The following is a 23,278-nucleotide window of genomic DNA, read 5'->3' on the forward strand; positions in this document are numbered from 1 at the left end:
GCTGGTCAGGCTGTATTTTTCCCCCACTGCATTCTAGTATGATCTCAGAGTTCCTGTGTAGTTATACAATTACTCTAAATTTATGTGAACAACTTCTCAGAATTTGGTTAATTGTTCCAGTAAATCTCATGGATTATTTTGGTGAAGACAGCAAATGCATGATGAATTCAGGCATCTTCTATGCAAATCTGCCTGTACAAATATGCCAAACCTTTGGAAATGCACACCAAACATTCTTGAAACATATTTGGGAACTGAGTAAGGAAATTTTTTTCTTGTACATATTCACCTGTTTTCTAGAAGTTAATTGTTTTGTAGATGCCTTAAATGAAGTACGATCATTAAAACTAACTTCTTTTAATGGTTTAGCTCAAACTATAACAGTATCTTACTGTGATTTGCTGGCATCTATTTGTCTGCTCCTATTTAAATTCATGTGCAAGGCATTATTTGATACAACATCATCACTTTGTTGTACGTGCCGTTTCCTTTGCTTTGAGATTATTTATACAATTCTTGGCATTCTGCAGTCTCTGAAGGGGAAGTAAAGCCACAAAATGGTTTTGTTAGGGGACTTATTGGGGAAGTTTTGTTGGGGAACTTGTTGGTTCCTAGAAAATTATTTTTCTTCAAATTTTTTTTCCTGATGAGGCATGCTCAGTGTTACTGTTCTGAAACGGAAATATGTATAAGTGTGGAGCAAGAAAGATGTAATAAAACCCCAAACCTGATGGTTTTCAGACACTGCAAAGCTATCCCTTTTGCCATGGGGTTTAGTTGTTGATCAAATCTTAGATTATGATCAAGTCTTGGGAACTGTGGAAGACTTCTAATACAAATCTGAAAACAAGTTATACCAATTCTTAGATGAGGTATGCTTTTGGTGAGATGCCAATTTTTTCTTCCCTTAGCTGTACTGACAAAAGAGAAGAAAAGGAGCTAAGGTTTGCCTCCAAATCAGAAAAGTTTCATCAAAAACATCCTCTCAGTCTGTGAACTTAACTGCCAACAGCAGCAAATTATCTCAGTGAGAAATATGACACAAAACATAACTTAATCTTCAGAAATATGAAGATTTTGTAATTCTCATGATATTTGTATGTTATCTTTTATCTTTCTGATTCAAAAGTAGTGTACATAAGTCTGTGTTCTATTTCAAAGAATTGCTTTGTATAGTAATGGCAGTGTAATTTATGATATTCTACTAGAACAGAAAATGACAATTGAAGTTTGAATTCAGTTTAAATTACTTTTGTGTTACAAAAAGAGGCTTGACATTTGCTTATTTTCCACAGGGCAAATGGGGAGCATTTGTGAACTGAAATTAGCCAGATGTTATTGGCAGCTATGAAGTTGAATATCTATTAGGCAATGCGTGTGGTAGTTGGTTTGATGAAGATTTGCAGAGAAGGTTCCATAACAAAATTGAATCAAGTAATGAGTTACTGTAATTTGGTTTATTTAGAGGTCAAAATAAAAACCGATATTAGTTCTATAGAGATAAATATTGTATAATGCCATACATTTTCTAAAATTAAGTTTTATACATCATTATTGGTAACTGTATTTTATATTGAATTTATAATATGGACTCTGCAGACATAATTTGTAAGAAAAATGAAGGCACCATGTAAGCAATGTGCTGTGTGTGGCCTGGAGCCAAAGAGTTGAGGTTTTTCAAGTTATGTTAAACTTTTGACAGAAGCAGTCTACCTATATTTATTCTGTGGAAGAGGGAAAGGATGGCCCATTCATCCTCAGATAATATCCACTGGGAATGTGTGACATAGTCCAGTGCTTACTGAAGTCTCAAGTGGAAGCCAAGTCAGGATTTAATTGAATTAGCCTGGCTGTATAGTTTAAGTCCATAAATTTCTGGAATGCCAGCTATATTTTGGCTGTGCCTCCAGAAGTGACCAACCGTAACAGGAAATTAAGTTTGTACATAAATACACCAGGATGCCTCTGTACATCATAGCATTAGGACAGGCCTTGTGAGGGCATTGTCCCATCCATCTTCTGCTGGCTGAATTAAATTATAATGAAATTATTAATTACAGATAGTTTTGCATGGTCTTTTTTTGAAGCCTCTACTACTCCTGCAGGCAATCCAGCCTAGAGCTTCTCTGTCTATTGTTAACAAGGTTTCCTAGTCACAAACCAGTTTAAAGCACTGTCTTACACCACATGTGAGCATTCAGATCAGTATATAATCCCCTGAACAGGTATGGCCAGGGGATCCTGTACTGTACTTTCTACTGTAGCCAGGACCTACAGAAAAGCAGTTCTTTCAGACAATGCCTTTTCCTTAGGCAGGTCAGAGGAGGTATTTTTGTTTCAGTTAATGTAAAGTGAAAGTAATTTTATCAAGATATTGAGGTGATTTTCATTAAATAATAGATAACATCTCCCTCTGTCTTTTGAAGAAACCTCTTTTACTAGGCTTTGTGTTTTTTAAAACACAAAACCTAGTAAACAAACTGCATCTTAGCAGGAAAATCATTATCAAATAACTTCTGCAGCAAGAAAAACAAAGACAAGCTTACTGTTAAAATTTTTCTAGCAGGTACTTCCTCATTTTAGCTGGTGAAAGTAATGAAAAAAAGAGATAAGAAATTTCACTCAGATATTTGTGGTTACATGGTCTATTTGGCTTGTTTTTATTCCTTTATGAGTGTTTTCTGTGTACCCTTCAGTGGATCACTGGGCTTTTCTCTTCATCAGATACTTATCTGAAAAATGCAGCAAATGTGTGTTTATTTTCCTAACCTGCTTTGAGACCAAACTGCAGAAATTCCTTGAGGAGTGTTCTGTACTGCCAGTGCCGTGACTGCAATTGGAAGAGTACATCCCAATGCAAGCTGTAACATGATTTGTCATAAAAGTTTAATACTTTTCTCTGGGGTAATCTTAGAATGCTGTGGTAATGTCACAATAATCCTAGAAAGTTATCTCTGCATAGCATGTATTTTTCAATTAATTTGGTAGCCTTTAGGTCCTCTTATCTCTTAGAAAAAAAAATTATTGTTTTTTCTGTCATTCTGTTATCTCTCTAAATCTGTAATCAGTACAGCTGAAGGGTATCTGCTTACAGCTGCTGGCTCTTTTATGCACCTGCACCCTGTTCCCTTTCCATGGTGTACAAAGCAGCCAGGAGGGGAAAGCAAATATAAGCTTAACAAGTGTTTCTAAATGCTTTAAGAGTATTTTACAAAAAAACATAATAGGTTATTTTTTACAAGTGTATGAATGTGTTTGTCAATACAATACTAGCACATCACCTCTACTGCTGATGAACAAAACTGTAGAAAAAAGTGAACTAAACTTGCAGAGTAATAGTCTCAGGGGTTAAGATATACCCGCTAACATACAGAAGACTGAACAAGAGTATCTTGTAAAGTCATCCCACCTGGATGAGGACAGAACATCTCTAGAGGTAATTTATGAGATTTTTATATTTATTTGAACTTCTTCATCTACATGACTACAAAAATTAGCAAAAAATGAGAAAAATTTGCTGTGAACCTGCAAGGTTCATTCATGCAAGTCTGCATTTGCAGGATAAAATGTAAATCTGATGCTATATTAGAGGATTTTTAATTTACTTCCTCTATACTCTCGTATCTTGTCTGCTAAATCAGTCATTAGTTGTATTAAAAGGTCTATTTTTTAATTGATCTTAAGGCAATGTTTATAAAAATCTAGCTGATAGTTTTTACCACTGTTCTCAAAAAAACCAATACTGAAAGGATTTGACTTTGTCTTGGGAAATGTTCAGACTTTCATCTACTATTTTTGTACATAAAATACATTATTTAAACTATGTATTTGCTTTGTACTTGTGGTAGAGGTTGCCCTTTTGAGTTTTGTTTGCCTCTAAGAGCTTAATCCCTTCATGGAGGAGGGATTCACTTGATTTATCTAAGTAATCTGGCTTCTTTAGTTGAACATTTGATAGAATTGGAAACCAAACCACAATCTTTTTAAAGCTCACCTTCCTGGAACACAGGTAATTTAAATTTAAACCCTTTATGAAACAGTTGCCATGGTATATGTAGGTACAACTACACTGGTAATGAAGCTAGGACAGATTTAATTTTGCCTTGCATTGCTTTCCACTTCTTGGCAATTTCCCATTGGGTAAAGGAAAAGGAAATGGAAGAAGGAACAAATTGTTAGTGGCAACATTAACATCTTTTGTCTGTTAAAGCATCATCAGAAAAGCTAAAATATTATAGCTCTTCCATGTGGAAGCTTCTATATGGAAAACATAGGTCTTATCCTTGGGGATTACAACAGCTAATGAAGGAACCCTTTATTGTTCTCAGATTACTGTCATTTCCTGATATGGAAACAGCTTGAACCAGCCAAACTTGCACTTGAGAGTTTGGAATGGCATCACCTGAAACCTGCTTCAATGGCCTCTTTTTCCTTTATAGAATTAGTAACTACTTGAGTTGATGCTTATGTACAGCAAAACTGAATCAACAGCAACTCTATGAAGCTGCAAATGGGTGCAAGTTCCCCTGTGAGCAGCAGTCACTGACTCTCAGGTGTTTATGTAATGTAGCTGTAAATGTACAAAAGTCATATGTGCTGATTTGTTTAGGTACGTCATTTGTGAAGGAATCAGCTGCTGCTTTGCAAATACTCTGTCAGTTCAGCTAAAGCAGAACCCAGTAAAAAAAATATGCATGTAAGATCTGCTGTTACTTAACAACAAAAATAAATGGAAGGAAATGCTCCAAAAATAACTGGGGATTTTTTTTTCTCTATTCCCCTCCAAAGATTATTCTTTAAAATACAGAAGTTTAATATCTGGCCTCATCTATGGGAAGGTGGTTTGTGCTGAGCACTAAGATGATCAAGAAGAAAGTTTACAGAAATGCCATTCCTGTCATGAGTCCATGAATGCATGGAGTTGACACATTCCTGACCCTGACTTTCCAGCTGAATTAGTAGTTGAAATGCTGATACAGTGTACTGGGAGGTTCCAGCTGAGACTGCTTGGAACAGCCACATGAATCATATGGCTTTAGACAGAATATTTAAAATAATTCTGAGACAAAAAGACTAAGAATGGAGAAGGCTGTTGTTTATTAGGTAAGATAACTATTTGTGCTGTACCTGCTTGTTCAGGTAATAGCTTAGCAGCAGACTGAGACCCAGATGGTACCAGTGACTGCCAGAGGCACCCTTGTGTCTCTGGTAATTGGCAGTTGCCTTTCCTCTTTTACCTCTCCATGTTTTGTAGCAGTAAAAGACTATTAAAGCAAGCAGCAGTGTTTTTCAATACTGCTTGCCGTGCTTAATTGTGTGCTGCATTCAAGTGTGTGTTGGTTCCACTTCATTAATTAATTCCAGGCTGCCAATTACAGGAGGCAGCTGAAATACAAACCTCTTCTCTGTGCTGACACCTCCCCTCCCTGGTCAGGTGTGACAGCTAAAACCCTGCGTGACTCAGTTCAACAGGAAGAAGTAGCACTTTGAAATTTAATTAAGACAAGGTGTCTTTGAAGTTTCTTCCCCATCCCCCTCATCCTCTGGTTATTTCCTGATACAATTTTGGGGCCAACTTCAGCAAGTTTAGGAAGGAACAGGTTTGGAAAACAGACTCATGCTTCCTGAAAAGAACCATTAGAAACTTCCAGCCTGTTTCACAAACAAGAAATTATCCTCCTTTTTCTTATATCACCCTATAAGAAGTGAATAGAGTAGGAAAGAAACTGTGCTAACTGTGTTAGGTATTGGAATTCATTCATATATGGAAAAGTATTTAACAAAATGATTGTATAAGAATCTTAAAAACTATGATCAAAGTGTTATCTCTTGGAAATATTTCTTTAGTATTCTTGCCCTTTTTTCAGTGATGAGTACTGGGGGTGGCGTGGAGGTAGGAATTGAGTGTCATTCAATTCCCTTATTTTATTTTGGTTTTTTTTTAATGTGAACTGTTCAGACACTTTGTAAGTATTGCTTACCTCACAGATACAGCTTCTACAGTTAGTAAAAAGGACTGAAAAAGTGGTCCTGAAATTATGGATGGCAGACAACAGTCTCAGAGATCACCTTATTGACTCCTGTGGCCACATGAAAGAAAAAAATTGTAAAAAATTCCTAATTACAAGTTTGACGTTGTTGATAAGCACACCACTTGCTTAATATTGTTATCCATGATCCCTAAAATTTGGGAATTGCTGGTACACAATCTTTGTAGCTTTTCTTTGCAAAGAATGTCCAATTCCTGAGCCACTTGCCTGCAAATTGTAGTTACAGAGGTAACTGTACTTGGGTATTTTGTGGTCAGAGGCAAAACTAGACTTGTGCTATATGCTTCTCTAAGGTTTGAGAGAGGGTGGGGACCACTGGACAGTATTTCTGATGTCATTTTTCAGCATAATGTTTGGTGACATTTTCCTACTGAGTTGGATAGGAAGTCATAGTGAAAACTGCTCTTCTAACACCACAGATAGAATCAGGGTTAAACATTTCCCTCTTGCTATTTTCTCTTTTGCAAGGAATATCTCTCTTTGTAGTAATTTGTTTATTTGGTTTATCTCTGTTACTGTTATTTTTAAAAATTTGCAATATCTCACTCAAAACTGCTTTTTCACAATCTGGATACAAATATAAAAATTGGCTTACAGGATTTTTGATTGCCTTGGACCTTGCAGAGGATGAAGGGATATTACAATTCTTACAGAAAGGTTGGGTCAGAAGCCGATTGATTTAGAGATTCTTGCTGCTCAGATGCTGCAGATGTTGAGAAAGAATGTGAGGGCAAGGCAATGATTAAAAAAATCCAAACCTGTACACCACAAACAAAGCAACATTCCTGCCTTGAGCGATTGTATATTGGGTAAATAATATCTGGATCAAAACTCTATTGTAGATACACTGTAGGTATGTAAATGTTTAACTCAAAAAAAGAGGTGCTATTAGGGTAGGTAGGAATTGTAAAACAAGTGCAAAGCATTAGACTGTGCCTTCCACAAGATCTGTTGCCCAGTTATGGTATCTTTCCCATATGTGCAAGTAATATCAGACTGGTGATTTAGTTTCGTAGAGATCAGGGAAGCTGCTCATGTTCAAAAAGGTCTTTGTAGCTTCTTATTTCAGCTGTTTGGCTTATTCATGTGATGTGGTTAATATATCCTGCAATGACACGTTTTAATGCACATGTGCTGTTAGATAGCACGTACTGAAACAAATGGCACTTCCTGAGCTAACAAAATAGATGGATTCTTACTGTGGCAAAACTGCAATCATTTGGATAGACATCCTTTATTTTAATAAAAATACCAGAGCTAGAGGAAGCAATTAGGAACAGAAGCAGGTAGTCTCTAAGTGTTTGTACAAAAACAAACCCACCAAATTCCAGAGAACAGTATGTAATAACATACCTGTGTTTCTACTGCAGATATGAGCTGCATTCCAGTCTTTATTGTACAGCTATGCTTTTATGAAACTGTCCTTTCAGCCTTTCAGTTTGGATTCATCAGTGTAATGGCTGGACATTTCATAGGACTTAACCCTTTTTCTTTGTGGATTATCATTGCAACTCCCTTAGATAGTCTTGAATACCCAGTCTGTGCTCTCTTCCTGGGTCCTGTTTTGTTTTAGGGAGAAATGGAGCAGTGAATTCAAGAGGAGCTGGCAGAGCACACTGAGAACACCTGTACTGTGTGTGACAATGTGCTTGAAGTAAAACACGAGGATTAACATTATTCCTTCTGCTTTATTGCAATGTGTTCACAAGCCAGCAGTCTGCTCACTTTTTTGTCCCACTTGTTATTTGGTTTATACTTTTCATTATTTAACTATCATACCCAGAATAAGATAAGTGTACAGGCAGTGACATGTTATCGTGTTTCTAATGGATAATTATTAATCAAAATGAAGGTCCTGTAGCCTGCAGCCTGGAAAAACATGGGCTTTATTTCTGTTGCACATTTTGCTTCCCTTTTCCTCTTTCAACTTTTCTAGGTGACAAAATATTTTTGCTTCAATCAAAGTTAACCATTCTGGATGGTTAAAACTGTTTTTTTACTACAGAAAATGGTTCTTTGTTAAAAGCCCATTTCCTTCAGCTAATTTAGTACCAAGAAGAGTTATGTAACCTTGTTCTCTTCTGTAGTAGCCTAGAATTCATACACAAACTCACAGTTTGAGAGCTGAAGAGTGAAATAAGATTCCTTGGAAGGGATTTTTTTCTTAAATTCAAGATCACTTGCATGTCTACTTAAACTGCTGCTTGTGAATGGGGTTGAAGGTCACATTATGTAGGACTGTCTCTGAGAATTTCAAGCTGGGCAGTGTTGTGTATAGGTTGCTAGTGGGGAATTCATGGTAGCCTTCAACACTAAATTTGTTCTACCCATCAATTACGGAATTCATATTGCCACACATAAAAATTCAGATACAAGAATTCATTTAATGTGATAATGCCTTCTCTTCTAAAATTCTTTTGCTGTGTTGTTGAATGGCATCAAATTCACCTGAGAAGTAGGGCCTTTTATATACCCTGTGTCTAATTTTGTATATTATTTGCCATTTTCTTTTTTGATTGTTCTGTTCTTCTCTTTGCATTGCTCTAATGACTTCAATTGTGCAAAAACTACAATCGCTTTTGAAAGGATAGATAAATTAGTTATCCCAATCCCACAAATTCCACAGACCTGCCATTCAGGTTGTTCACTCCTGTTCCTGTCTTAGAATAACAGCCTTCATTCTCAACTTGATTTTTATTTTTATTTTATTTTTAATCTGTGTGCTTTTCTCCTGCTATACATCCCCATGTTACCAGAAGAATCCTTCCTAAAAATTACATGTTGATCAGAACAAACTTGTCAGCTGTTACTGTTCTTGAGCTCTGAGAGCAGTGCCTTGCGTTAAAAGTATATGGCTTCTCTCTTCCCCCAATATACTCTCTTTTTAACATGCATTCTTAGAACAAAGTAATTTAGGGCTATGGTTGATATTTAAGTCTCCTGATGTTGTTTTACAGTCAGTTATATTAACACTTCAGTGTTTACTAGGGTAGGAGTTTTATTAAGAGTTTATGTTTTTGTGGGTATTTGAAGATACAGTATTTGATATCCATGTAATTTAACACCAATCCCAATTATGTAATAAAATCAGAATGCTTGCTAAAACATCTTGCTTTTGTGTTCAGTCAATTGCTATGTTTTCAAGATTATTAATACAAGAAGTATGTTCTGATGCAGTTTTGAGTTTTCTTAGCTTTTAAAGTAGTAAACAATATTTTCTCTGTGATGGTTGGAATTACTTTGAGAGACATTTTTCCAACTGTTGACTCTCTCTGCTATCTTGGGAACTAAATTAACTGGGATCATCATCTGTCGAAAATTCATAGTTGAACATGAGTGCAAATGGAACACTTGTGGTGTGTTGTGGTTGTGGATTTGATAATGAAGATCACATAAAAGCAGGATGAACTTGATCAGTGCTAGATAGCAGTTTGTGGTTAACAACTTGACCGGAGAGGAGATAGCCTTCAGAAATTACAACTGGCTTTCTTAAATCAGGAAAGTATTCAGGAAAATTGTTTCTTATTTATATTTTTGTGTAAATTAAAACTTGTTATAGTAACTTCTGTACCATGGGATGGGATTACATCATTATATTTACACTTGGGAAGGCAGTTATTTTGTAACTTTAAATAAAACCTTTTTTATTCCCGGCAATGGTTTCTCGATTCCCTAATCCTTGATAAAAGGTTATGAACAAAGAAGTTCTGTCCTAGTGTAAATTGTTGTTGTCTGTTTGAGGATAGGTCCCATTTCAGCTGTCTTTTAAAGATTAGTTACATTGTTACTTTGTGCCACATAATCTTTAAGAATACAGGTCTGCAGTGCAGTTGTACTGGGAGTAGTTTTATCAGTGGTTGGAGCATTACCAGTTTTAGCAAGGACACTTCTTTTTGAAGTTATAACATGGCTTTCCTCCCTGCTCTTAGGGGGAGGATGTGGGTAACAGAAAGATGATTTAATTTCTTGTGTTTATTTTTGTCTGATGTCACAGCATATGGGAATTGAACAATATTTCTAAAGATATTAATGAACCATTAATGGACCAGTGGAATATTGTAATTTGCATAATCACTGTAATAATCTGGATTGTAAGGCATTGAGTGATCCAAGGAACTCTGTTCAGGACTACATGTGGAGGTTTCCTGCACTGGGTGATCAGTCAGTATTGCAGTGTGAAAAAAAGACCTCTCAGATTCAAGGCTGCTTCACTGTAGTGGAGCTATCAGACTCTTGTTTCTGTTTGTAAAGCACTTAGTAGTCTCACTGCTTTGCTTGACTTTCACCACTCCCATGGATGTCTTGTAATCTGTGTCAAACAATTTTTATTTGATTAACTTTGAGTCTAGAAACACTGCTGGCACATCCTTAGCTATGGTCTAAAAAGGGTACATGATTTGTAATTTTCATGCTTCTGATTCCATTTCCTAAAATTGTTAGACTTTCATAAGGCACATTACCTCTAAACTTCTAGTGTTGCACAATGATCTTTATTTGAAAATTTTAATTTTTCTCAATACCTTCTGCAATTAATGTATTGTGATGGGCTGTGCTGGGTTAACACCTGGATGTGATGATCTAAAAGGTCTTTTCCAACCTTAATTCTGTTGCTCAGGAGCACATGAAATCAGTCTCAAGGTTTGTGTTCTAAATGTTTATTCAAGAAGCACAAATGTTCTAATTTTAAGATGGTCAAACTGGCAAAAATGACTGACTAGATGAGTATCAGTGCACGGTTGTTATGGAAATTAATAGGTGGGTTTGTTTTTAAAAAGAAATAAATAAGGCTTCTGATCCAAATCTCTCATCCAAAAAAAATTAAAATATGACAGTATTCTTTGGCTATGACTTCATGAAACAAGCTGACCTAACAGTTTAGAGCTACTAGGAGGAGATAAACCTGCCTTTTCCCTGTCCTGTCCTTATTTGTACCTGAGAGCATTTTCACCATTTCTCTTCAGTGAGTTCTGGTGTTTTTCTCATGCCACAGTAACTTGTTTAGCTCATGAAAACAGCAGATAAGAGATCTGGCAAAAGAAAGTGTTTTTGGGTTTTTGGGCTGCTGACTACCTGTGTGAGGAGATGAAGGTTAGAGTTGCAGTAAGGTGACAGGGGAGGACTACACAGAGAGAGGGTACAGTGCCAGTGGAAGAGAGGGAGGAAGAGGAATTTGCATAGAGAGGGAAGTAAGGTTTATGCTTTTATGAGTGGCAAATTGTCAATTCACCTCAGCCCTACTGTAAAATCCTATTTTTTTTTCAGCACTTGGGATTCTGAGTGCAGCACAGTAATCTGTGTCAAACTGAACACAAAGAAATGTATGATAAGGTTTGAAGTTTGTCTAATTAGGTAAAGAGGTGAATAGGAAAAGACAACTCAAAAGACCCAAGTCTTATCCATTTTTGCTAGTTTTGTTTCTGACCTGAAAAGGACCTTTGTAGCTGAAAGCCCTTCTTTTGTTGTTTGTTTGTTTGGTTTTTTTAGGGGTTTTGTTTGCTTATAGGTGCTCGGGATTTTTTGTAGGCTTTGGTTTGGGTTTTGATTTTTTTATCCCACAGTTACGCGATTTTTCTAATAAACCCTAGAAACCCCAAACTTTGCTTTACATATTGCTCTTGGAGGGGATGTTTGGAAGAACAAACCAAGTGGTATTTGGCCAGTATTGCGAGATCAGTAAAAGAGAGGAAAAACAGAATTTTCTTCTTGCTCTTATCTGGCATACATACATATATAAACAAAACATACATGCATACATACAGCAAAAAATTACAAAATACTGTCCACTCTGGGGACTATTATTACAGAGTTATTCATGTAATATAAATGTTATTACAATAAAATTTAATCAAAACAAAAAATAGGCCACTACTATGATGTCTTGCTAACCATTTTGTTTTAGGGATAATGATTTCTCATAAAGAAATTTGTTGCTTAATTTTCCAGTCAGCAAAAGTACTCTGGAGAGAAATTCCTGCTCTCCCCAACTGCCTGTAACTTTAAATTACATTTAATCTCATTTAAGCCTCATACAAGTGTTTCCAATAATTTCTGCTCCCTAGAATGCCTTTTAATGAAAAGTTCAGGAAAGGATGCTCCACTTTGGGTGATCAATTCACCCTCTACAGAATTTGAGTAGCTGTTTAAAATCCATGTGGATAAATCCATATTATCGTCTCCACCTCCTTCTTTCAGCTCTCCCCAGGGAAGTGTACTCGGACAAACTCAACCAACTTCTTTGTTTATAAGTGTGACTTGTGGAGGATCATTTTAGCCAACCTCACCACACCCTGTGATTCCCTCATCAGGGACCACCAAGTGCTGTACAGTGCTGGGTGTGGTAGCAGGTGGAGAAACGTGAACCCTTCCCAGTGTCTCCAGGCCAGCCAACTGTAGCACTGAGCTGCTGACCAGTCACCAAAATGATTTTTGTGTTAGGAATCTGAGGTAGATTTAAAAATGGGTTGATATTGTCATCCCTAGGGAAGCTCATGGAAAGAGTGCTTCTGCCTCAGTGTGAAAGTGATTGTTAAAAGGCATCCTTTAACTGTACAGTATTTCCTGTGGTAATCAAAAGTTACATGAATTTAGCAAAATAAAAACAAATCAAAACAACTTGGGACATTATTTGATCTGTTTCTCTTCCAGGGCAGAATTTTTCTACCAGCGACTTTTGTATGAAGAAACACTGAGTTTGAAAGCCTGCAGCCTGCTTTTCAACTGGATGTGTGTTTATACAATAAACCATTTGTGATGGTTGGCATGAGAATCATGGCTCACCATCACTTTGATATGAGTGTACTTCAGGGTAGAGGAGGTATTTTGAAAGAGCCATCATTTATAGTGGGAGACTCCTGCTACTGACTGACAAAAGTTAGGGGAATAGTTCAGGGCTTGGCTGCAAGTCCCAAAGCACAGCCCACAATAATAGTGAGGAAACATAACTTCCTCCTTCTTGTGTTACTCCACTCGTGCCACAAGTAAGGATCACGTGAAAGGTCTTCCAATGGAGAATCTAGATAATAGGAATTTGAGGTTCAGTTTTGTGATGTCACATATTCCATAGAGAGGTGTTTCATTTTTCTGCACCTATCTTTCCATGATTAGGACTCTACCTGGAAAAACTACAGGTGTGGTTTTTAATAACATATTTTTAACAGTGATCACTTACTCTCTAGTATTTTTATTGGAATTTCTCAGCATCAAAGTGTTTAATCAAGAAGTCTTTTCCTGATATTTATTACCTAGTAAATTGTAACTCATTACCATCTGAACAATCTGTATTTGCAATGAGGAAATTGCAGTTTCTTGAACAGCTGGGTAACTGCCTGATAAATGCTCTTTTTTAGCAGTTTATGGGATTTTTGGCTTCTCACTCAACACTGTCAGTGGTTCTGCATTCCATCTTCTGAGCAGATTCAGATTCTTAAATTTTTATTAAAAAGACTGCTTCAAAAGTTCTCTTTGGATTGTTTGAATATGGTTTTGGTGTTGGTGGTTGTTAATTTGTTTTTCTGAAAGGAAAGCTTCCTAATGATTATACTGAAGAGAGATATACTGAAGAGAGTTGGGTGAGAGCCCCACCCAACCTGGCCTTGGACACTTCCAGGGATGGGGCATCCACCGCCTCTCTGGGCAACCTGTGCCAGGGTCTCACCACCCTCATAGTGAAAGTTTTTTCCAATATTTAATCTACATCTACCTTCTTTCATTTTAAATGAAAGGAAGGGTGCATATATTATATGAGAAATATTCCATAAGCTGCAAACTACTGAGGTTTTTTTCCCTTGAAATGTGTATGCAGTATATCCACCTAGTTTAAGGCTTTTGTAAGGTTTGAACCTGAACACATCTCAAAGGGCTTTGCTGTGCTGACAGATGTTATTGCAAGAGTTACTTCTGTGTTAAGTTTTGAATCTGTGAGAAAATGAACTAAAGGTGTGGGTGTGAATGCCATAACCACAGAACAGTTCTGTCAGTGAACTTCAGTCCTCAGCCAGGTCAGCAGTGGTAGGCACCTTTGAGCTGGGCTTTCCAGACTTACCAAATATCTTCTTTACTTCTCCCCGACAGTAAGTAATTGTCTGACTAAATTCTGTGTTGGCCTAAATAAATTTTAAAAACCTTCCTACACCTCCCCCACTGAACTAAACCCACAAAACATGTATTCCAGAAATGGCAAAAATGATGCAGTGGCCTGCTCTACAATCTATTCACTACTATCATTTTATCTGAAACACTAGTTCAGTTTTTGAAAGTACCTTACAATTCAGATTCACAATTTTTATAGTGTTAGTGTAGACTTGTAGTCTAGGTATAATTTTTGGAAAGAGTGGACTCACTGGCTCCACACTTACAAACTTCCTTAGTGGAATCACTGAAACCTTTGTTTCTCCAGCTGTATAACTGGAGCTCTCTAGGGAGTCTTTCAGCCACAAGTTTATGAACTGATATTTGGCTCTGCCTGGGCCCGTGTGCACACGCACAATGCAGGGACTATTGATGGGCAGTCACTGTGCAATCTAAATTCATGTAAAAGTGAAATATAAATTACACTCAGTTTGTAAGATCTTTCAGAAGGGACTCCAACTGTTTGATATGCAGTTCAGAAGGGATTCAATACCACGACTAAACTGTAATCATAATTCATTGTTTATAAATGCACATAGCTTTCTACAGACAGCTCTTTGAGAGTTGTTTGCATTTGTTATTTCATCAGATAATATTATAAAGTTCAGTGCCATTCATCAATTAACTTTGGGTCCAAATTTCATTTCTATAACTGTTTTACACTTTTCTGGTAAACAAATATCCATGGAGTCTAATGAATCCTACTTTCCATGTCGTTGAAGTCTATCTTGTAGGTACAAGATGCTCTGAAACTTTTTGACATGCAGGTCCTGCCTATTAACAATCATATTCCTCTTAGAACTAATTTTTCTCCTGCTTCTCGAGAGTGCTTAGTCAAGCTGAAATGCACTGGCCTGACTAATGGAGAAATGACAGAATCCCTTTCTTGGCATATTTTTTTGTGTATAAACCCAAGTTCATTATTTCAATCTCCAAACCAGTACACTCTTGTCCTGTGTGAAGTGCTGTTCATGCCATGAAGAATGTTACAGGATTAGATTGCTTTGAGAACACGCCCTGAAGGTATTTTGTCTAAATGATTTAAGTGACACTGATTTTTGAAATGGTGTTAATATACAGCTTCATCAACAAACATACACAGATGGTATTTTAAATCAAGGCTTCTTGGTTTAAATAGTTACACAGCAGCTGCGGTGTTCTCATGGAGGTTGTTGACCATCTTTTTGTCAATGTTGACCATTTTTTACCATCTGTATGTAGTGGTATTTTGATGTGCTTGAAATGTGAGGAGAAGCTGCCTAACATCAGGTTGTGCTCAGTGCTGTGTCCTCTGAACATCACGTGGAAGAAGACTTGCAGAAGTGGGTGTACATTCATATGACTGAAGTAACTGTTCAGAGCTTCAGAAATCCTGAGCTAAGACTTGTATGTAGTCATCAGATAAAATGCTGCATTTTTTTGATATTTTTTTAAAATATGGAAAGTAACATGATGGCTGGGGAGGGAGTAAAAGCAATGCTCTGTGTTGTGGCATTATGTGACATTATGCAGATTCCCACTCTGATCCGCGGGAGCACAGCGCACTGAATGCAGGTGCCACCGCCGTGTGCAGGTCTGGAGCCCAGTGTGGATTTGGGTCTGTGCCATTGGGGACCGCTGTTATTCCTGCCCTCCTGCCGGACACTCGGCCGCCAGGAGAGCCGGGCGCTCTCTCAGTCATCCTGCGGGAAGCGCACGGTTAACGTGTTCCTGTTAATGCAGCGGGGAGCGAGAAGGGGAGCGCACAGCGAGGCCAAAGGCGCTCGTTCCTCGCGGGCGCTGTGAACCCGAGGGTGTGGGGGGCTCGGACCCCGCCCCTCCCGGCCCGTCCCCCGCCCGGCCCGGCCCGGCCCGGCCCGGCCCGGCCCGCTGCTGCTTTGCTGCGGCTGATGCGCTCCGAGCCGCGGGCCGGGGCGCAGCGCAGCCACCGCGCTGCCGGGGGCCGGGCACGGCCGGCGCCGCCCCTCGCCCGCCGCTCGCACACAGCCGGCGCTCGCAGCACAGACCGCTCCTGCAGCCACCATGGTGGCCAAGGATTACCCCTTCTACCTGTCCGCCAAGAGGGCAAATTTCTCCTTGGAAGCGCAGACGGTGGCCAGCCCAGCTAAAGAGACCGAGGTACTGCTGACACGGTTGCAACTTTATTTGTCTTTATTGTGTGACCTGTATTGCGGTGGGGAAAAGTAACGTGCTTTGAGAACTGGCTGCAGGGAATGGATAGACATCCGTTTTGTTTAGGCATCCTTTACTGCCTTCTCTACGTATTCACCTTTCTTTCGGAATAAAGAAACAGAATCTAGATTTTTGTTGTCTGTCACTTTCGGAAAAGTCATCTTTAAAATACCTGATTGAGACATTCCTGCTTTACTTATGTAGCTTAAATAGATTTATTTGTATTTTATTCCAGGACTAAGCATTACTTACAAATTGTTAAACTTAAGTAGGAACTGGAAGGGAATCAGTAAAATGGTGTCTTAAAGCATTAACTTTAAGATGCCATTTACATTAACTGCCTTTTCCTCATCACAATAAACAAAAGATTAATCTGATGTACAGTTAACTGAAAATCCCGCCCTATCAGCAGATTGACCGCTCTATTTCTTAAAAAGCATGGAAGCCTTTCAAGTGACATTAAAAATCTTATTCACTAACTCAAATTCAGAAATGCTTGTGAAAAACTTAAATATTTGATACTTTAGGCTAATGTTGGTTTATGTTTAGGAAAGAAACAGTGACACTAAGGATTCTGACTGCTCTGGAGAAAGGAAGAACATTTATCTGAAAGTGTTTATTACTTAAATATATAGTTTCTTTATTAATCTTGTTTGCTGGGTAACTTGAAGACAGCTTATTAAGTAGGGCTCATTTAATACACCTCCATCAAAGATTAATTACTTCCCCACTTGAACAGGTCTAAAGTAAAAGTAACATAAGCCCAGTGACCTTATTTAATCATGATCCTCTAGCTAAGAACTGAGATGATGCTGCACTCTTGCTTTTCAGTGTCCTTTTACATAGAGAGACTTAATTACTGAGGTTAAGGGAAGTGGAATTCTTTTCAGCTATGTGTTTTTGAAAAGTGACACCCTGAGTGTGTGTGTGTGTATGCATCTATGGAAAACACAAGCTATTAGGTACTTAATGTTTTTGTCAAGGGTACTCATTATATTAATGGTAATATTAAAAAACCCCATGGTTTTAGCCTTTACTGCATGAAGGGATTTTTTGTAAATTAAGAAAATTATCAGATCTGAAGAGTTGGAGTGTTGCTCTGTTACAATTAGAAAGAGCAGCTCCATTATAATCAAATTCCAAAGAAAAAGACTCAATGAAAGCTGAGAGCATGAGGAAGTATCGAGTAACAGATGTGATCAATCAAAATTACAACGTGCAAACAGCTTGTGTTTTATACGAATAAGAAAATGCATCCTTATGTTTTTGTTCTGTTTTCTGAGAGCAAGATGGGATTCCAGAATTCTGATAAAAAAAATTTTTAAACATCCTGTCTTAGGAGGGTAAGACAACCCACCAGTTCAAAAAATTGAATAAGAAAGCAGAAATAAAAGCTGCTTTTTGGGAAAGGCATTATAAGGACTAGTGTGTGCAGCCTGTTTCTTTGAAATCTCTACGGGGGAGAAATCCTTAAGCTCTAACATTAGGCTGTTGTTTCAGCTTTTAGTATTTACGAGGGGAATTAAAGCTGTTGGGCGCCTTCTACCCCAGCTGCGTGTTACTGCAGCAGAGCGCTCCCGTGCCCGAACTGGGCCTTTCTGCCCTTGCAAACGCCAGTGTCATTCCAGTTACTAACATGTGAAGTTGGTTGTTTTTTTAATAACTCAAATTGTGCATACATACTGGTATGTTTGGATTAGAACAAATTTTCTGCTTTATAAATGTTTTGAGGAACAAGTCAGTGGCAGAAAAGCGAACTGAGGTTTTCTGCTTCCAGCTCTTTCTTTAAGTTACACCAGCTCCCTTGGCATAAACTTTGTGCAAATTTGCACAGTCACAAAACAGTGACAAATGAAATTTCCAAAATATATGTAAACACTAAAATCTGGATTATGATAAAAAGCTATAATTCTAGTCCAAGTCCAGTTTTCATAGTTCTTTTTAAGTGCAGTTTAAGGGCAGCAAAACACTGCAGTGCCTGAGTTAATATGGCAAACACTATAAGGTCTTTGCATTATTACATGCCCCACACAAAATCCTGTGGTACAATTCTAGGTGTGAACAGTACAGATGTGTTGGGTTCCTCTCAACTTTTTTATAATTCAAAAATAGAAATAATAAAATTTGAAACTTGCTCACTCCAAGTTATAAAAAACCCCACACCATTTCCCGATGAGAAACACCATTTTCCGTGTTTCACTGGTTAAAGCAACTTCCTTACCACCCCTTCTAAAGCCAACACCCAGACTGGGTGGGCAGCAGGTGAGAAGGAGCATTCACAGCCACAGATTGAGGTTTAAAGGGTCTGAATGTGAAGTCATAGGAAGGAACTCCCAAATTACTCAGAGTAAGGATGTCCTGTTGTGCCATACAGGATCCAACACAGTTGGATCCAAGACACCTGGATTTAGTAGTCTGAAAACTACAACAGAGGCATCTCCAGTATGTTGTATGTCTGCTTATAGCTCTTAGAGTGCAGAATCGGAGACCTTGGAGTCAGGGCTGTTTGCGGCCTGTCTTTTGTTGTCTCCTGCCATCCTCCCAGCACCGGTGTGAAGGAGCTCTGGGCTGCCTGGTGCTCAGGACACTGTTTGTTTGGGGTGGGGAGTGCAGGATGGGGAATAGGAAGGGGAACACACCGGCCTCTAGGCCATGGCACATCATTAACAGGAGAACCAGGCATGGAGCCAGAGGGAGAGGGGCCAAAAGATTATGAGATAAACTCCAAGTCTTGAATTTTCTTTGATCTTCCAAAATGTATGTATTTCATTTTAAGAAATATTAGCAAGTTGCAGGTTTGACGTATTTCAACATAATTTATTTGAGGTAAGTTCATGTGCAGCGTAACTGGAAACATGTCAAACCCCTGCACTTGGAATTGCTGACCTGCTCTGCTTAATGGCAGTGTGAAACAAACAGCTTGTCTTTATTTTTCCATTCAGTAAGTCACTGTATGATATCTGCTGGTTAATTGTCAGTCCAGGTTAATACCCAGTCAGTTCCAGAATGGAAAAGGTCTTTCTTAGGTTGCCTGTACAAACAGCTTCTAATGAGAGGAAATGCAGAATTTAATCATCTCTACATTAGTTGCCTGGGTCACTTCCTTAAATGGCTCTTCATTGTGCCCCAGCTATCATTTCAGGTTCTCTTCTTTGTAATGCTGTGATTAAAACAAAATATCTCTGGGTTTTCCTTTGTTTGCTTACTGGTTTTGAGGAGACTGACAGAGGAGGAATAACACACTTCTTCCTGCTACCATCAGGGAGTGCAGGTGGTGCATGGGACCTTATGGGTTTCAAGGAAAATTGTATCACCAAAGCACATGCTTTATTGTATGATCAAGTTGCCTTTGTGTCTATTTACTAAAATTGCTTAAAAAATTCTCCTTGAGATGCTGGCAGTTTTAGTAGCAGGATGCCTCTCCCAGGCTTTAGTATGGACTCGTGTGGATGATTTAGTTACATTTGTACAACACTGAACTATACTTAGAATTGCTTTAGAGTCAGCTACTTTGTTTTTCTTGACCATACACCTCAGTTCTAGAAGAAGCAATGTTCTATAATTTTCCAGTCAGGATCTTTCTAAGATACTATGAAGCAAATTCTCTGCTGTTTCAGTATAAAAGTCCAGTCTTTTTAGTGCCAAAATCAATTGGGAATGTTTTTCTGGTTTTAGACTTGCTTCGCTCTGAAGGTACATAACGCTTGAGATGCTTGGTTGAATTTATTTTTAGGTTTAAGTGTTTTCTGTGTTAAGGACTGTTATAACACAGGTTGTTTCTTCTATTTTAACCTGTTTTGTTTTTTTATCCTGCTGAAGGTTAAATACTGATAACATCCTGTGGAACAGAGCTTGAATGTGTTTTTTTTTTTTTTTTTATTAAACTCCAGGTTTTGGGGGCATTTATTAGAGCCATTTAATCTGAGGCCAATTTAACTAGTAGCAGACTAACAAAAATAATATTGTTGGGCTTCCTGCCATGACAAATGTTGACTTACCCTTATAAAGTTGGCTCAAAACTAATAACCTTTAAAGTATGGAAACCTTTAAGGCATATGGAAATATAGCCAGTTACATGAAATCTGAAACAGAGTGGTTCTGTTTGAGTTTACTGGCACTTCTTGTGAATTAGGTTTGAAACAAAGGTTACTGTACTGTTTTAATTTACAGTGTCTTCTATTTATTACACTGTTAACGCTCTTGAGACTAATTTAAGTTAAAACATTTTTCCCTAATGAATGCTCCCATAGCACAGAATGAATGCTCTAGATGTCTGTTTGTCCTGATCCACATCAAAAAAGGAAAAAAGGTAACCAGCATGTTTTTATAAAATGTTAAGCAAGGTAGCTATCTTAAATCCAAAATTACTGGTGTAGATGTCTTAGAACTTGCTGAACTCCAGTAAGTTGAGATTCTAACAGGCAGTGGCAGTTTCAGCCACATTATGTGTGGGTTGAGAGAAGGTCAGTTGGCCTTTGAAGGTTAAAGGTGAACAGGATAAATTCTGCTATTCTAAAATGCTAAGTTTCTGTACCTTCTATTTTCACATAGCACTTATTTTCTGGGCTGGTTAAAAACCTCTGTAAGTTCCTTTTGTTGAGTTTGGTTTTAAATACAACCAGAAAAATCAACACAATATCCTGGTCACAGTAGTGCAGCAGACATGAGAATAATGGCCCCTCAGGGAAACATTTTCCCTTGTTTGTTGGATTCAGCACAAGTCCTCTGACATGGAGACTGTTGTTGAAGTTGCTGATAAGAGATGGGAGAGTCAGGTGGAAAAACAGTCATAATAGCAGCAGTGAACATAATTTGCTCTCCACTGGCAGGAAATCAGTGGCTAAGCCCTTGAGGAGCACAGAGTGGAAGAATTTTGAAGTGAGGTACTGGAACAAGTGAAGATCTTTTATATGGCACCTAGACTACTATTCAGCATGTCTTATCCAGGTCATTGGTTCTGATGTTCTTAGGGCAATATGGAGGGAATCTGGCCTCATTCTTTTTGTTTCCTTTCTTTCTGTTTGTTAGGAAATTAAAAGCAGTCTTTTGCTAGAGTAATTTATCCACCAAAGTGTGATAATTAAGCTGTGGGTGGTCTTGAAAGATAATGTATCAAAAACTGATTGATACAGTTAAATGGGTTTAACTCACTCTACTTTGAACTTTGTGAATATTCCATTTCTTACATATACTAGTAAAAGAATGTGTTTTTTGTAAATTTTGCTGATGAAGATCACCAAAGTAGTACCTTCTTCCCCTAAATAGCCTTCTGGAAGCTTTCATATCTGTGTAGTGTGTTCTTGGGTACAATATAACCAATTATAAGGTGCCAGTTTCACTAATGAAGAACCAGAAATAGCATGAACTTAGCTGTCAGTGCATTGCAGCTAATGTAAGTGCCTAATTCTTCACAGGATCTTCTGCTTTAACACACTTCCATGGCTGTTTGAATGCTCAGCCTTGCCCTGGGAGCAGGTGCTGTGTGCCTAGATTCAGGCTTTTAAATGGTGATCTGCATTTGGGTCTGTGCATCAGACTCAAAATAATGATACAAAAGTTACCTTTTTGTCAGGCTGTTGTCATTTTGAAATGACCGTATTACAGTTTAGAAAGCAAGACTTCACTCAGTTCCGCCAGGCAAAAAGACTTTACTGAAAAGGGAGCTGGCAGCTGTTAGTCTTGTCAGTGTGGCTTCCCACTGATGCTGTAGTTGGAGCTGCATGCTGCGTTTTCCTGCTGTCCCACAGCAGAAGGGTCATTTTTTGAGTTACACATTAAAAGATAAGAGCTTTCCTTGCTTACTCAGTAGTCTAAACCATTGGATTAGAGGTTCATATACAGAAGATACTGGAGGTACAATTGTACCTATACATAAAGAGTAAATAAGAATGAAAAAGTAATTGGAAGCACTGTGTCCTTCATGCTAATTTAGAGGCATGGCATCTTTGAAACTTCCTGATAGTTTCCCATCTTAAATTGGTGATAATTACTGACTATGCTATGGTGATTAGTCTTTCTTCCTACTAATTCTCTAGAAAAGTATATTAGAGAAATGTACTAAGAAAGACATAGTAGGTGTTTGAAATATCCATTGTCTGGTTTTCAGAACTATCTCTATTTTGGACACAAATTTGCTTCTTTTATCAGTTTGTTCACAGTTTCAAGTTCTTTCTGAACCTGCACGTATTCATGGTGTTATTTGTTTGCAGGTTAAATTTTTTTCTCTCTGAATTCAAATGTTACCAAAGTCATCTTGAGTTCAAATATACAGCTCCCTCCAAAAGCCATCTGCTCATTGTTCTAGCCTAGTCAGGTATTAATTTGACTTCACTTGACTGTTTAGCCTTTGAAGTTCCTGCACTCATGTTTCCCTCAGCTTTATTTAGCCTTATATCAAATTTAAAGCCCTGTCAGATTAATGTTACTTGTTCACATATACCAGCTCCACATTTTAGAAACTCTGCCAAACTGTAGTCTGGGTCTTTTTTTTTAAACTTACTTCCCATATTGCTTTGGCAAGCCTTCATAACTCTGAAAATACAGTCTAACATGCAATAATTTCAAAACTCAGAATTTTTTTTTTTTAAAATACCAATCATAATGGCTTTAAAAGGTCAGGCAGCACATTGTAACTCCTGAATTTTTTGTCATAACTTGGCCTGATTCCCAGTCTGGACAGGTGATGGTTGTTGCAAATGAATGCAGCCTCTAAATCCTCTCTGAGTTCCCTGAGCAGTGAGGGGGGAGGCAGGAGGAGAGGAGGAGCGGTGACTTTGGCAGCTCTGACTCTTCTGCGCACACTCAGAGGACAGGCCTGGAGTCTGACATGCGTTCTGCCAGTGCATGCTGTGCATGGAGCCCCCTCATGCTGGGCACACACAGTTCAAGAGTCATACACCAAAGGATTTTATGGCTGTGGGATTCCTGGT

At 38.1% G+C, this 23,278-nt stretch overlaps 1 protein-coding gene across 13 annotated transcripts in view; it reads left to right on the plus strand.

Moving 5' to 3' along the window:
* ARHGEF3 (Rho guanine nucleotide exchange factor 3) overlaps positions 1-23,278 on the plus strand; it is a 96,483-nt gene that overhangs the window by 58,854 nt on the left and 14,351 nt on the right. Inside the window, exon 1 of one of the 13 annotated variants that reach the window (XR_015275152.1) lies at positions 15,991-16,295. The exons of 11 other annotated variants lie outside the window; for them this stretch is intronic. Coding sequence is in view for 1 of the 2 variants with exons in the window: in XM_023935416.2 (XP_023791184.1) it covers positions 16,200-16,295 (96 nt within the window). In the remaining variant the exon portion in view is untranslated. Of the gene's footprint in view, positions 1-15,990; positions 16,296-23,278 lie in introns of those variants that run through there. One more of the 13 variants, XM_023935416.2, reaches the window with a different exon arrangement.

Source organism: Cyanistes caeruleus, chromosome 11, assembly GCF_971803275.1.
Source record: "Cyanistes caeruleus chromosome 11, bCyaCae1.hap1.1, whole genome shotgun sequence".
Classification (NCBI taxonomy): Eukaryota; Metazoa; Chordata; class Aves; order Passeriformes; family Paridae; genus Cyanistes; species Cyanistes caeruleus.